We start from the raw sequence: 16,263 nt of genomic DNA on the forward strand, positions 1-16,263 counted from the left end.
ATATATATATACACAATAATCAAATTAATAATTTAATTATTAAGCCATTCATAGGTAAAACGACTTATGTGAAAAAGGGACTTCCACAGTGTTCATGTGCTTGGGAACTGTTGCATTCTAAACTGATGGAAACACTTCGAATTTGAATACTGTATGTTTAATAGTGTTGGACACTGCACTTTTATGGATGTTTTTGAGTTGGTATAATTGAGCAAGATCTAGATAAAGCCCAGTCTGGACCACCCACCATTGTCCTGGACTTAGTAGTTCGGTATGAAGTAAGGATGCTCATCCTACAAATAGCTGACATTTTGTGAGTCTGCAGCCTGTGACATCCTTTCACCTGCTTTAATTTTCCTTAACTCTTTCTTTCAGAGGAGAAGCCAGACTGCTCGATAGCTCGGTGTGAGGTGCAGTTCTCTCCACGCTGCCCAGAAGACTCCATTCTCATAGAAGGCTACGCCCCTCCCGGCGAGTGTTGCCCTCTGCCCAGCCGCTGCGTGTGCAATCCATCAGGCTGCCTGAGGAAGGTCTGCCAGCCTGGCTACTTAAACATCCTGGTGTCCAAGGCTTCGGGCAAGCCTGGGGAATGTTGTGACCTGTACGAATGCAAACCAGGTACAAATGGGCAGTGATTACCTGCTGTCTGATACCACTGTTTCTATGCAGCCACCTGCAATGCATCAAGCACTTTACATTGTATTATAACACACCAACATATCCCGCAGTGTAGTCCAATGGGGTGAAAAGACAATAGCAATAAATCACAACATGCATTATTGTTTATTTGTAATATTCATATTTGGATAGGTAGAGACATTATATATCTGAAGACTTTTCAAAAATTCCAAGCAGTTATTTGACCTTTTATTGAAGTCATTGACCTTGTAATGTTCTTGGAGTGTAGCTTGTAAAATAGATGTAAAGATGAAAACATGACACATAAAGAAGATGAATCACCGGATTATAAAGTGTCTGATGTGCTATTACACTTATCTGAGTTTAGTTTTGGATGAGCCATAGGACAGAAAAGCTGCACTGTGTATTTCAGTTGATAAACATGTAGGCTAAACTATGTAGATTACGTTAAGGGACATCTCAGGGGTCAGAATCTACTGACTGAAATAAAGGTATAAGTTCTAAGTTAATGAAAACACTAGGACATCTAATACACTTTAACCCATTTACTGCCTGAGAGGCCTGCAGCAGATTGCAGTGTATGGGGGGAAACCTGCGTTTTTTAAGAGATCAAGGATGTTTTTGGGCGACTCTTGCTCACATGATACTCAGATTTGGTAGTCCGAGCTCTGATGAATGATTAGCAGAGTCTCTGCTGGAATTAGATAGTTATATAGTACATAAGGTTGAAAAAAGACATATGTGTCCATCAAGTTCAACCTATGTTTAGACTTACTCCAATAATGGATTACTCCCTAGATCAACATGATCTTTCCCATGTTTACTTATTTGGTATATCCTTGTATAACTTTCCTATCTAAATAGATGTCCAACCTTTTTTTTGAAGATATCTATTGTATCTGCCATCACAGTCTCCATGGGTAATGAATTCCACATTTTAACTACCCTTAGTATAAATTACCTTTTCTTTTGTTGCTGGTTAAATCTCCTTTCCTCCAACCTTAGGGGATGACCCTGTCATTGGTACTGCCCTTGGGACAAAATAGTTATTTTGAAAGCTCCTTCCATTAGCCCTGAATATATTTGTATATAGTTATATCATATGCTCTCTTATCTACGTCTTTTCTATGTAAACAAGTCTAATTTAGCTAGCCTTTCAACATAAGTCAGATTTGCCATTCCCTTTATTAATTTGGTGGCTCTTCTCTGTACCTTTTCTAATTCCATAATTCATTTTTATGGAGTGGTGCCCAAAACTATACTCCATATTCAATGTGTGGTATTACTAATGCATAAATACTCATATTCTATACAGTGGCATAATGATGCTTTCTTCCCTTACAAAGAGCTGTATTGGTACTTTTTCCTCAAGCGAATATTTCACAAGCATAAAAGATGTGAGTTTTGCTAAATGAAAAAGTTTATATCTTTACTGCACAATAATCTGGGCAATCTTTGATCTTTATGTTGCTTACGTGGTCCTTTTACCAAAGATGGTATTAAGCAGGGCTAAACCTATTGCTGGAACAGTTCAGCCTCAATGACTTTCAGTCAAGTTTATTCCATGCATTTATTACACAGGTTTGGGCCCAACACACTTTTAATGTTTGTACAGATTCAAAGTAAAAACGTGTTGAGTGTACTGACCAAGGAATTTCTCAAGTGGACAGATAAAAGACTTGTTTAAAGACTAAAAAGGGAAAAAGCAGCGCACAGCCAGGGTAGTAGAGTCCAAAACAAAAAAAGTTTAATTAAATCATAAGTAAAAAAGGAGGTACACAGCTCTCCCATGCGCTTTGTACACTTCTGTACTTTGCATTTATATATTGAATGTGTTTTTTCAATGTTACAATTAAAATGAACAGCCACATCTAGCATGAAATTTAAGTGAGTTCTGAATAATGCTCACTGTAAATGACACTGTTATTGGCCTTGGCAGCTACTTGCCTTTCATTGGGCACTATTGCTAAGCCTGCTGTCTACAAGCACTCCTAAAGGCTTATCCATCAAAGATTGACCTACCGAAAATAGCCGGTCTATTCTTGTTTCCCAAATGCATAACCTTCCATTTATCTGTATTAAACCTCACCCGCTATTTACCTGCCCAAGTTTCCAGTCTATCCAAGTCATTCTAGAGAGAAATTACATCATGCTCTCATTTTACTACCTTACACAATTTAATCAGCAAAGATGGAGACTTTGCTCTCCATGCCAACCTCAACATAATTAATAAACAAATTAAAAAGCAGGTGTCTCAGTACCGAACCTCGAGGTACTCCACTTACAACTTTATCCCAATCTGAAAGGTTCCATTTATTATTACAACTCTCTGTTGTCTATCCTTCAACCAGTTTTCAATCCAGGTGCAAATATTTTTACTGAGACCAATTTCCTTTATTTTGTACACTAACCTCTTCTGTGGCACCGTATCAAAATCTTTTGAAAAATCTAAGTAGTCCACATCAACTGCATTACCCTGGTCTACATTCCTACTTAATTCCTCAAAGAAACTAATAAGGTTAGTTTGGCATGACCTGTCCTTCATCAAACAAATTCTGACTATTACTAATAATTTTGTTATCTATGAGGTATTCCTCTTCAAGTGGCTCCTCCACTATCGATCTCAGGCTTACAGGTCTCTAATTCCTCTGTTGTGATCTAGCTCCCTTTTAAATATAGGCACCACGTCTGCTTTAAGCCAATCTTGTGGTACCGAGCTTGTGGAAATGAAGCCCTTGAATATTAAATATAATAGTTTGGCTATTATTGAACTTAGCTCCTTAAGAACTCTAGGATGTATGCCATCGGTGCCAGGTGCTTTATTTACTTTAATTCTACCAAGCCGCCTATGCACTTCTTCCTCAGTTAACCACTTCTAAGTTAATATAGAGGTTGTGGCTTCCTCTTGTTGAAATATTTTTGCAATTAACTCCTCCTTGATAACTACAGTGGTAAATAATGTATTTGATACCTTTGCCTATTACTTATTTTCTATAATTTGCCTGCCAATCTCACACTGAAAGGGTCCTACAGTATAATCTCTTTTTGTTAGTAAGGTACTTAAATACATTTTTAAGGGTTTATCTTACTTTCTATTGCAATTCTTTTTTTCATTTTCAGTTTTTTGCTAATTTGATTGCCATTTTGCAACTTTTGTTACATTCCTCATAATTCTGATATGAAGCCTGCGTCCCTTCTGACTTTTAGAATCTAAATGCCAGCCTTCCTTTCCATTTCCTACCCTACCTGTTTATTTAGCCACATGGGTTTAGACTAGTTTATTTTATATTTATTACCCAAGGGTATACACAGATACGTGTGCTTTTCCAACAATGTTTTAAAGACTGCCCATTTATCTTCCACATTTTTTCTTTAAAAAATGTCATCCCAAATTATTCTTTGTAGATTATTCCTTTGTTTATTAAATGTAAAGCCTTTGTTGAACCTGTATAGCATGACATTTGATCATTCATTTCAAATATGACCATGTTATGATCACTGTTTCCCAAATTATTCCAGAATTTAACATTTGTTATTACCTCGACTTTGTTTGATATTACCAAATCCAGCACTGCCCCTCTCCTGGTTTGTTCCTCAATAATTTGGATGTATGTAATTTCCCAGAATCCCTAGCTGCAGGGGAAGCATTGTATGCTAAGAGATAATGGGGAAAAGCAGGGTTGCAGACCTGTCTGAGGCATGTGAATGTGCTTACAAGTGATTTTTTTTTATTTACTGGTCATGTCATTGTTTTTTAGCACTCCCAAAAACCTGTTTCCTTTAGTTGTAATGCTAGTCTCATTGCTCCATGTCCGGATAATTAAAATGATCCACTATTAAAACATGAACTAGTTTACTTTGGCATTAGAGAAAGGTGAAAATGACTTAATCAGAGCAAATACCTAATGCACTTTACAGCTAATGCTACAGTGCATTTGATTGGTTACGAAGAGCTGTATTGGTACTTTTTCCTCAAGTGAATATTTCACAAGCCTAAAAGATGTGAGTTTTGCTAAATGAAAAGGTTTATATCTTTACGGCACAATAATCTGTGCAATCTTTGATCTTTATGTAGTTTACGTGGTCCTTTTACCAAAGATGGTATTAAGCAGGGCTAAACCTATTGCCGGAACAGTTCAGCCTCAATGACTTTCAGTCAAGTTTATTCCATGCATTTATTACACAGGTTTGGGCCCAGACACACTTTTAATGTTTGTACAGATTCAAAGTAAAAACGTGTTGAGTGCACTGACCAAGGAATTTCTCTAGTTGACAGATAAAAGACTTGTTTAAAGGCGAAACATGTTTTTATTTTTAGTCAAGTATAATAAATTGCATCTTAAACATTTTTTTTTTTTTTTTACAAAAGTGTCAACTTGTTCGGGCTTCAGCAGTGATGAGGGTTACAGAGGCAATTAGGAAACGCAGTGTTGCATTTATATATTGTACGTGTTTTTTCAATGCTACAATTAAAATGAACAGCCACATCTAGCATGAAATTTAAGTGAGCTCTGAATAATGCTTACTGTAAATGATTCTCTAATGTGTTATTCGTTATGTGTTATGCATAAATGCCTCAGTCAATATGTGTTAATGGGATCCTGCTTTTCCCCTTGGAGGATTCTCTTTGCTTTTGAACAGTACTGGTACTTTGAGCGACTTTATCAAACTATAACACTATAGCGTTTCACTCCCGTTCCTTGCTGATGTTACAAAAGAGATCATGAAAGTCCATTATCTTCTTGGTGATTCTTTTGGTTCTGAAATCATAAAGGTGAACAATATATGAAGGTTTATTAGAGGTTTTTATATTTTGTAAGTAGCTGTTTATTATCGACATATATATCTATATCTATATCATTAATAATAACAACTTTATTTCATATAGCTCTTTTTTCCCCAATGGGCGCAAAGCGCTTCACAATGACTGTATAGTGCACGGTACGCAGCACATAGGATTGTTACAGATGAGTTTATAATCTATGTTTTTGGTGCCTGAGGCACAGGGAGGTAAGGCGACTTGCCCAAGGTCACAGGGAGCCGACACCAGGATTTGAACCAAGTTCCCCTTCATCAAACTTAGATGTCATTGTTTTCAGTCAGTAACTTTACTCACTGAGCTACGCCTTCAGTGTGTACACCAGTACTGCTTATAGAATTGTGCACATTAAGTCTACCACAGTTTTTGCAGTGCACTGCTCGATTTATCATTGAAAATGTTCTATGGCAATAGCTGCCACTCTCCACTAACTGCGCCCCCTATAACCTCTGTGCCCGGGGCAGCTGCCCTTCTCGCCCTTCTCGCCCTCCACTAGTTCCACCTCTGCTAATAGAACTGTGAACTACAAATGCTTAGGAAAAAGGCAGGATTAATTTGCTTTTATTCATATATAGGAATTCATATATAGGAATATCATATGAAAATATAAATAGAACTATATTTCAACAGCACCTTATTTGTATAGGATTAATACAACTAAATGTGAAGTCTTTGATCCGAGCTCTTGCTTCCAGAAAGGACCTTGACAATGGTCAGCTCTCACCCTCTTGCAGCACTTGTGCGTGGAGGTATTCCCCTCCTCCACAGGTGTCCACCTGAGGATAAATCCACAGGAGGACCGATTCCAGAGAAAAGAAAGCACAAGGCGCACCAATGGTAAAAGATATATAATGAACAGAACAGACAAATGCAAATAGTAACTTACACATTAAAACATCTGCTATCCAGAACATCTAATGCAGATCTATCTCCTTGTTGCCACGCTCCGTGGGTGTCTGGCTCGGCGGTAGTTTGCTGACAGAGGCTTGTGTTCCCGCATGCTGGGAACAGCTGAAACCTCACTTCACACAGTCTGCAGTCTCTCACAGCCACTTCCGGGTTTGTGCAAAGCAGCATTACCCGTATGAGATGGCTGGATATGATAGCCAGTGATCCGGCAGCCCGCACTAAACAATCTCTTAGGGAGACCCAACCAGCATGATGACCCTCATGATGAAGGTCACGGGTGACCGAAACGTGTAGTGGTAGATTCATTCTTCTGATTTTTGCCCCCTGTTGTATTTAGCGTGTGGTGCTGGTTGGGTCTCCCTAAGAGATTGTTTAGTGCGGGTTGCCGGATCACTGGCTATCATAACCAGCCATCTCATACAGGTACGTTGCTTTGTGCAAACCCGGAAGTGGCTGTGAGAGCCTGCAGATCATGTGACGTGAGGTTTCAGCTGTTCCCAGCATGCGGGAACACAAGCCTCTGTCAGTAGACTACCGCCGAGCCAGACACCCACGGAGCGGGGCAACAAGGAGATAGATCTGCCTTAGATGTTCTGGAAAGCAGATTTGTAATGTGTAAGTTACTATTTGCATTTGTCTGTTTTGTTCATTATATATCTTTTACCACCGGTGCGCCTTGTGCTTTCTTTTCTCTGTAATCGGTCCTCCTGTGGATTACTACAACTAACAACACAAACTGACTCTTGAGTTACACATTAGCTATGCTTTTTTTCTTATATTTTATTTTAGTTTTTCAGCCCTTATCAAAAGTATATATATATGGGCAAATACGCCAAATTCTTGCATACTAATAGTAATGCTAAAAAAAAAAAATAAGGTATAAATTCTGTAATTATGGATGCGGCTTTTAATATTTCATGGGCTATAATGTGGCGTATAAGTTTTGGTACACTGTCGATCGAATAAATAAACAACTGCTTGGAAGTTAACTAGCTAGATAAAAACGTTTGAAGATTGCTGTTTCTCAGCGTGCCTTCAAGTTCATACTTTCTGTGAAGCACCAACATACGTGTGATGTTTTTTATCCTCTCAGATGTTACTATATGGATTCTTAGCACATTAATTCACAGTTCTAGATGCTATCACAGTGAATGCCAAATGAATCAATAGAAATGCTAAGCCCGATAGTGTTAGCAACTCGAGTCCCAAGAGTGTTTGTGTGTCTCTCTTAGCATGAATTTTTAAGAGCCTCCTCCATTGGGAGGTTCAGATCATGTTCAGGACCCCACTCTGCCGAGTGTTATTCACACCTGTAATTAGAGTCACTGACCCCCAACTGTTCATCCATCCTACTTTATATTGCCGGTCCCTCTGGCACAACAGGGTTTCATATTTTCATATCAGTGAGATTTGCAGTGTATTGTGCAACTCTTTTTGTCACTAATTTAGCCTTCATTGTTTTGACTGAATACTGTACTCTTTAGAAAAAGACACTATGGGGGCTATGTATAGCATAAAGCATTGCTATAGGTGATTTTTGTCTTAAAAGAGGCGTGCCAATGTTGGTGCGTCTTAATGCGCCAATGTGTAAAACCTATTTTTGGGCCAGATTCATCTGTTTTTGATAACCTAAAAATACGTGTTGATCTCCAAAAAAGGTGAGTTATTTTTATAGTGCAATACTACAATGTTGTATCATCAACAATATGGCCCCTTGGTTTGGGTGTGTTAACAATATCAATTCTAACAAAAAAACAAAGGGTCTCGCACATTTAAGTAAAAAAAATAGTATTAATCAAATTTCGATATTTTTATCGGATTCGTGGATGAACCATGTGATGCCTTTCCTTTTTTGGAGTGATATGACGTCATCAAAAAGGGACTTTATAGACTTTCACATAACTTTATAGACAAAATAAGTAAACTTTCAATTCCACTTCGCGCCTTATTTAGGATCGGAGAAATATTGACAAATCCCTACTTATTCTTTCGCTATTAATGCACCCTAAATTTTGTTTTGCACAATTCGATAATACTGTAGCTCTGCTTTATCGAAATTTGATGAATCTGCCCCTTTTATGTGTTGTGCGGTGTGTGGGTCAACTTCACAAAGAAACAGATGAAGCTAGAAGGTGGAGGCAGAGTTTAGATGTTGTCAATGTCTCTTTTAACCCCTTCCCCATCTCCAATGTCTCTTATTCCCTTCCTCCCCCCAATGTCTCATAACCCCTTCCTCCCCTCAATGTATCTCTTACCCCCTTCACCCCCCAATGCTTCTTCTCCCCTTCCTCCCACCCCAAAATATCAGCAGCAATAATCCGGCATTTATTTGGCAAACTGAGTTTCAACTTTCTTCCTTAAAACCACCACTGGCTCATTTTGGAGTTTTATTTACAGACTACATTTCTACATCAGGCGTATCGGCACCATTCTTTTACTCAGCAGGCAAAACTTTTCGTTTTTTATTGCAGTCTATCTATTGCCATTTTGCATTGCAGTCTATTTATTTTTGTTTTGTATTTTTGCATTGTGTGCTTTTATATCTTTCACCCTAACTATAAACAACTACTTTTTGCCAAATTTTTGAGCCTTTTCTCCTTTTTTCTTTTGATGCTACTTCTACACTAAGGATTGGTTATCCTTCGTATTTTTTAAGGCAGCATTTGTTGTTTGGCAAACCACAAGGACACTTACCTCAACAAATCTTTTTTGAATTTACCTATATTACCAATTTTTTCACCATTATCAGTCTGCTTTTTACCCACTTAGTAACTCCCTTTGGTTCATGTCACACACATTCATGTATTAAATATTCATTCTGTCGTTGTATTTATTCTTATATATTTATTTAATTTTTTTTACTATTTGTGTATATCCTTTTTAGCTTTCCACAATTGTTCAAATTGTTTTAATTTCTACATAGGGCCATTTATTCTTCCCATATTTTGGGTTAACTATTTTCAGGGTCCTTTTTATCAGCGCACCATTCTTTTTCTCTTTCTCCAAAGTATCTCTTATCCCCATCCTCCCCTAAGTCATGGGGACTGGCACAACTGAGGATTTTTTGCAGCGTAGATCACGTCCTTCATTCCCATGGATACCTCCTCTTCTGTTTCCAGCGAAATGGCCGCTGCGGTCACATGAACGCACTGTGCTTGAGGGGCTGTGGTGCTCAGGCACAATGACTTCTTAGACCCTCAAAGGGTTATGAGAGACATTTTGACGACTTTAGCATTTTCTATTGGGTATTTCTCACGATAAATGATAAAATATTGTTTTTATGGGAACTTTTACGTTCTCGCCCAACCCTATACCAACATATGCTGCTAATGATTTTGGGAGAGAAATAGATTTGACACAATGTACTCTCTCAAATAAAATTATTATTTCAAAATATTTATTCATAGCCCCATATGAGAACAAAACACATCATATATTTGGTGTTTTATATGTGTAACATATTAAAATGATATCTGCTTGAAATGTTACAGTACTTCTTTTCTTCCGATCAAAACGTATTTTCGGACCAGTTGCGAGTAGGAAACAATGTCTGATGTCGCCACGTGCCACGTATAGGGTCCAACTTAAAGAGATTTCACTTTTTAAAATTAAAGTATAGCCATTTCGGTAAAGAAAAAACAAGGATGTAATGAGGATAATTGAAATGATGACACCATATGTTTGTAACCGTGAATGTACTTTTACGTTAAAGACACAGTTAATGTTCATTCTGAATGTGTATCTCTTAACTCCTTCATTGCATTTCAAAAAATAAATGTGCATTTTGGGAAGAATTATATTTGCTTTAAGCAGTTTCCTTATGTGACCACATTTTTTTTTTAAATTATATTTGCTAATTTCATTGGCCTGAAAATATGTAATTATTCTCTCCTTTACTTTAAAATAAGATGATATATTTACTTTTTCATATATGAACTTTACTCAACTTCCCATATTAGAAATAAGGAATGTTGGAAATTGTAAGGAAAGTAAATGTGCTTCTAGATCATGGGTATCCAACTTCGGTTCTCAAGAGCTACTAACAGGTCAGGTCTTGAGAATATCCCTGCTTCAGCACACATGCCATGTTTAGGGTCCTACTTAAAGAGATGTTACTTTTTTCTATTAAAGTATTGCCATTTCTGTGAAGAAAAAATGATGATGTCATGAGGATAATTAAAATGATGACACCATATGTTTGTAACCGTGAATATACGTTAGCGTGAAAGACACAGTTTAAGTGAGTCAGTGGGGTTTATTTCCATCATGTTTTTGTGCTAGCACGTCAAGGGCTCACAGGATAATGTGTCATTGATGGAGACGTGTACTATGTCCTATAAAGAAGAATGTTCAGATTGCGAGGCTGGAAGGCTACAAAGGCTTAACATTGTTATCCAAAGCCATTGATAACCTGACATTCTGGCATCGCTCTCCGAGGCATATATCATTCGCCATTGAAAATGTGTCATAGCTGCGAGAGAGAAATGAGATGTGAGTTTGAAAGAAATCCATACATAACAATATTTCTTGATGACATCCTAAAATACAGTGTTTTAATACTAATTTATCATTAACGAGCCCTGTGTAGTTGCGCATGAAAGAAATGAAGGGCTGGGGAAGGGGGGGGGGGGTGAATCTCTTTTAAAAGACAGTTTGGGGCAAGGTATTATATTCAACGATCAAGAGACAATCCATCAGACGGCAAAAACTTTGGTTTGGGTATTTAGTGTATGCTTGCATCATTTTATTTATATAGCGCCAGCAAAGTACGCAGCGTTGTACAAAATTGCAATACAAGGTAAACCATTTATAGACAATGGGGCAACAGGTTAATTACTACATAAGCACAAGGAGACTCTGCTCCCAAGAGCTTACAGTCTAAGTAATATTTTGGGGCTTACAGACACAGTAGGGGTAAAAGTGCATTATTAAAAGTGCAGTCAGGGGGAGTCGAATGCAGCTGTAATTCGTGGTAGAGAAATATAGAACGTTTCACGGATTTCCGTCATTAAAAAGAAAAGAAAAAATACATAGCAAAGGTTCATTCTGAATGTGTGTCTTTTAACTCCTTCAGTGCTTTTCAAAAAAATAAATGTGTACTTTGGGAAGAATTATATTTGCTTTGTGCAGCTTCCTTATGTGAACAAAAAAAAAAACTATTTGGAAATAACATATTTTCAGGCACCCAATGACACTATTCTCTCCTTCTTCACTTTAAAATAAGATTATATATTTACTTTTTTTATATGACATTTGCTCAAATTCCCATTTTAGAAAACAAGAATGTTGGAAATTGGTAAGGAGAATAAATGTGCTTCCAGATCAGGTGTAGCATGAGCCACTGATTGAGCCACCTGTGCTGAAGCAATGCTATCCTGAAAACCTGACCTTGAAGACAGGAGTTGGCCTCTCCTGATCTAGATATTGGTGGAGCTTTATACTTATACCTCTACATTCTTTTAATGTAGGAGGGGAGTTATGGTTAAAACATGGGTATTGCGTTTCTGATCATATTTATACAATATTTTACCAGGAAAGAAATATTGAGAGTTACCACTTGGTTTTAAGTATATCCTGGGTAGTAATCACTTGACTGCATAAGGCTGCGTCCATAGAAGGGCAGACCGTGCTGACGATCAGACTGCCTAAAAGCAGTGATCTTGTCTGTACAGCGTGCGGGCGTGTGCGCTCGGTATGGGGTTCGCGATGCGCGTGAAATTAGTAAAAATGTATTTATCGCGCGATAGGGCGGTCACGTGAGCGGTTCGCCCAATGAGGGAGAACCAGCTCCGCGACATCACTGGCCCGCCCATAGACATGCCCCCAGACAGCGCACGTACGAAGGCCAGGGAAAGCACCTGCTCGGCTGGTGTGTCTATGGACGCAGCCTAAGATACAGCTGCAAACATGTTTAAAGTATGAAACAGTCAGTCTTAAAGAGGCAATTAAAAAAACTATATATATATATATATAATCAAAAAATAAATAGATGATACCGTTCTGTGGCTAACGAAATGCTTTTATTTGTGCGAGCTTTCGAGATACACTGATCTCTTCTTCCGGCGATGTTACAATGAATGAAGCAAGGATAACTTGAAAACAGTGTCTCTTGGAATGTTATCTGTGCTGGTCCTTCCCCTGGTGTGGATGTGTTTTATGGCTAGAGGTGTCAAAGGGTAACTGAAAGCAAGTGAAGAAAGAGTGTGTATGTGTATCAGTGTGAATAAAAATGAATGGAGAGCCCACAGTATAAACAGCGCTCTACACAAGGTGTGTGTGGAGTGAGAGGGGTATAAATGGTGTGGGTGGGTGTGGAAATGTGAGAGTTTGTAGCACAACTAAAAGTGTGTGTGGATACTATGTGGTCCCTATTGGTGTATATGGATGGAAAAATAAGGAGTATTAGTATGTGTGAGAGACAGCTGTGTGTGCATACATACTGTATAGCACAGTATGTACAGACATGGCCTTTAGCGCTCATGGGAAGAGAGTTCGCTAGTGTCAGTAATGACTCATAAAATTTCGATCTCTGTTTAGGCCACTGCTAAGTGTCCCGAACAGTTGCATAAATTTGTTACATGCAACCGTCTCTCTTTCGGGGTTTTAAGATTACCTTTGAGTATGGCAACCCTCAGATCGTTCATCTTATGGCCAGAGTCAGAGAAATGTTCGCCAACAGGACTGTCTCTTGTTCCGCGTGTGATGCTGTGGCGATGCAGGTTCATTCTCTTGTTTAGCCCCTGTCCTGTCTCACCTATGTAGTAGCAGCCCCCTGGGCATTTCATGCACATGATGAGGTACACGACATTGCTGGAGGGTTGCCATACTCAAAGGTAATCTTAAAACCCCGAAAGAGAGACGGTTGCATGAATACAAATTTATGCAACTGTTCGGGACACTTAACAGTGGCCTAAACAGAGATCGAAATTTTATGAGTCATTACTGACACTAGCGAACTCTCTTCCCATGAGCGCTAAAGGCCATGTCTGTACATACTGTGCTATATGTATGCACACACAGCTGTCTCTCACACATACTAATACTCCTTATTTTTCCATCCATATACACCAATAGGGACCACATAGTATCCACACACACTTTTAGTTGTGCTACAAACTCTCGCATTTCCACACCCACCCACACCATTTATACCCCTCTCACTCCACACACACCTTGTGTAGAGCACTGTTTATACTGTGGGCTCTCCATTCATTTTTATTCACACTGATACACATACACACTCTTTCTTCACTTGCTTTCAGTTACCCTTTGACACCTCTAGCCATAAAACACATCCACACCGGGGGAAGGACAAGCACAGATAACATTCCAAGAGACACTGTTTTCAAGTTATCCTTGCTTCATTCATTGTAACATCGCCGGAAGAAGAGATCAGTGTATCTCGAAAGCTCGCACAAATAAAAGCATTTCGTTAGCCACAGAACGGTATCATCTATTTATTTTTTGATTATTGAAGCTCGGCAAACACGGTACTGATACCTCTACATGTATATATATATATATATATATATATATATATGTTAATATATGCAGCATTTGATTACCTTTATTTAAAACGAATTACCTAAGCTGCTGATCGATTGGTTCTCCCATAATTGATCAGCAAAGTTCCTGCTTCCCAGGGTTCACTAATTGTCTGCCTTTCATTTTCAATCAGTCCTTCAGTCAGTGTAACTCAGAAGCTACAATGTATTCTTATATTACAAAACTAACATTATCTATTGAAAACAAACATAATAGACAGCAAAGTAAATAAGCAATTTGAGAGCTATTTGCAGGGTGCCAAAGGAACAAGGAGGACCCTAATTCCTCCTAACACAATAATATATATACTGAAGTGTTCCAGCACTCACTGACTATTGGAAAAATTGTTAAACAAGGAATATGCCAAAAAGAAAATTTAATGAAATAAACAATAAATGTTATATACTTGGAACAATGCCGCACAAGCGGAAAATACAATAATAGACCCTAAATAATGTAGTGTGGGGGAAAACACAGGGGAAGGGGCAACCCCCATGGGAAAGGATGAGGGAACAAAAAAAGGGGGGGTAGGGTGTGGTGGGGGGGAAGGGTAATTAGGGGGGCAATGTTTGGGGTTGGACCCCTTACTCAGGCCCGTTCCCTCAAGTCCAGAAGGACAAAAGGTACTTCCCTAAACCCTTGTGACCCCAATAAATTAAGCAAACCCAAAAATGCAATGCTATAGCTGAAATCAGTATACAGCACAGGCTCAGTAAATAAAGTCCAGATCCAGCAAGAGAATGTAAATAGATTCTCAAAAGATACACAATCCAACTGTAAAGTCCTCGGTCTGTGTCACGATAATTCTAAATCTCTCTCTCCTACTGATCAGGGAATGCTTACATTCTCTTGCTGGATCTGGACTTTATTCACTGAGCCTGTGCTGTATATTGATTTCAGCTTTATCATTGCCTTTTTGGGTTTGCTTAATTTATTGGGGTCACAGGGTTTAGGTAAGTACCTTTGTCCTTCTGGCCTTGAGGGTACGGGCCTGAGGAAGGGGTCTTCACCCCAAAACGTTGCCCCCCTAATTACCCTTTCCCCCACCACACCCTTCCACCCCCTTTTTTGTTCCCTCCTCCTTTCCCATTGTGGTTTCCCCTTCCCCTGTGTTTTCCCCCACACTACTTTATTTAGGGTCTATTATTGTATTTTCCGCTTGTGCGGCATTGTTCCAAGTTTATAACATTTTTTTGTTTATTTCATAAAATTTTCCTTTTGGCATATTCCTTGTTTAACAATTTTTCCAATAGTCAGTGAGTGCTGGAAAACTTTGGTGTATATATAACATTATCTATTGTTACAGTTTGCAGCTCAAACTGCTGGGAATATTGGCAATAAATGATCCCAAACAGGAAAGTGTTACAAATATCTTGCACTGCTTGGGAGGTGTGCTAAAACCTGCTATAGAAATCAAAAGTATCCACTCAGTGTATTAAAACACATTAAAAATGGAATTAAGAGTTGAATTTCAAAGCAAACAAAGGTAGTACTGTAAGTATTCAAATACTAAAGAACTGATTTATTTAAAAACAACACACATGTAAGATATTGCTAGGATGGCCTCTTTAAAATAACTTTGACTAGAGGCAGGAGATATCTCCATAAGGAAGCCTGAAATCAGTTGTACGGTATCTGCATTTTTGTCTTATCATACTAACCATCATATGAAAATCTTCTATTAAGCCCTTCATCTTCCATTGACAGGCAATTAGTTGGAGAACGTTTATTGGTGATAATGCAGAAACATGGTACATTTTTATATCTTCGGTAATCTTCCTGATATATTGGGAACATTAAATAATAGAGTGAAATTGCAGCATATAAAGTCCTGAATAATTAAGCCCCATCACTTATGTAGATAAAGGAAAAGTTCAATTGGTGAGGTGGTTCACAATACACATTGGTTTCCATAGCATGATTGAGAAAAATAAATTTACACTAGCAACAGGCAGCAATCATATTGTTTTCTGCAACTGTAATTATTTCAGCTACATTTGCCCAAGCTTGGTTAAATGTAGCTAACATAAATAAGAATATTGAGAACAATTAGAGCGTTGCCTGCATAGCTATTGTTATCAGATACGGATAGATGGCTAGTATGTGCTTTATGTGCACAGATGCATGCAGTTTGCACAAGGTATGTAAGAGTCCTGCATATTTCTAACCTTTGCTTGTTCTTCTTAAGTTTTCAGTGTGGATTGCAGTACAGTGGAGTGTCCTCCAGTTCAACAAGTCGTATGCCCACCAGATAGCTATGAGACCCAAGTCCGACTTACTGCTGATGGCTGCTGTACGCTGCCTACAAGGTTTGTTTTTGGTGTGGATTTCTAGATTACTGTATTGCCCGC

The 16,263-nt window shown here is 38.4% G+C and overlaps 1 protein-coding gene across 2 annotated transcripts in view; it reads left to right on the plus strand.

Moving 5' to 3' along the window:
- The window catches only part of CRIM1 (cysteine rich transmembrane BMP regulator 1), a 700,781-nt gene that overhangs the window by 259,600 nt on the left and 424,918 nt on the right, over positions 1 to 16,263 (plus strand). For both annotated transcript variants that reach the window (XM_075596630.1, XM_075596631.1), the window contains exons 3-4: positions 376 to 618; positions 16,101 to 16,221. In XM_075596630.1, coding sequence (XP_075452745.1) covers positions 376 to 618; positions 16,101 to 16,221 — 364 coding nt within the window. The remainder of the gene's footprint in view (positions 1 to 375; positions 619 to 16,100; positions 16,222 to 16,263) is intronic.

This window comes from Ascaphus truei, chromosome 4 (genome assembly GCF_040206685.1).
Source record: "Ascaphus truei isolate aAscTru1 chromosome 4, aAscTru1.hap1, whole genome shotgun sequence".
In the NCBI taxonomy this organism is placed as follows: domain Eukaryota; kingdom Metazoa; phylum Chordata; class Amphibia; order Anura; family Ascaphidae; genus Ascaphus; species Ascaphus truei.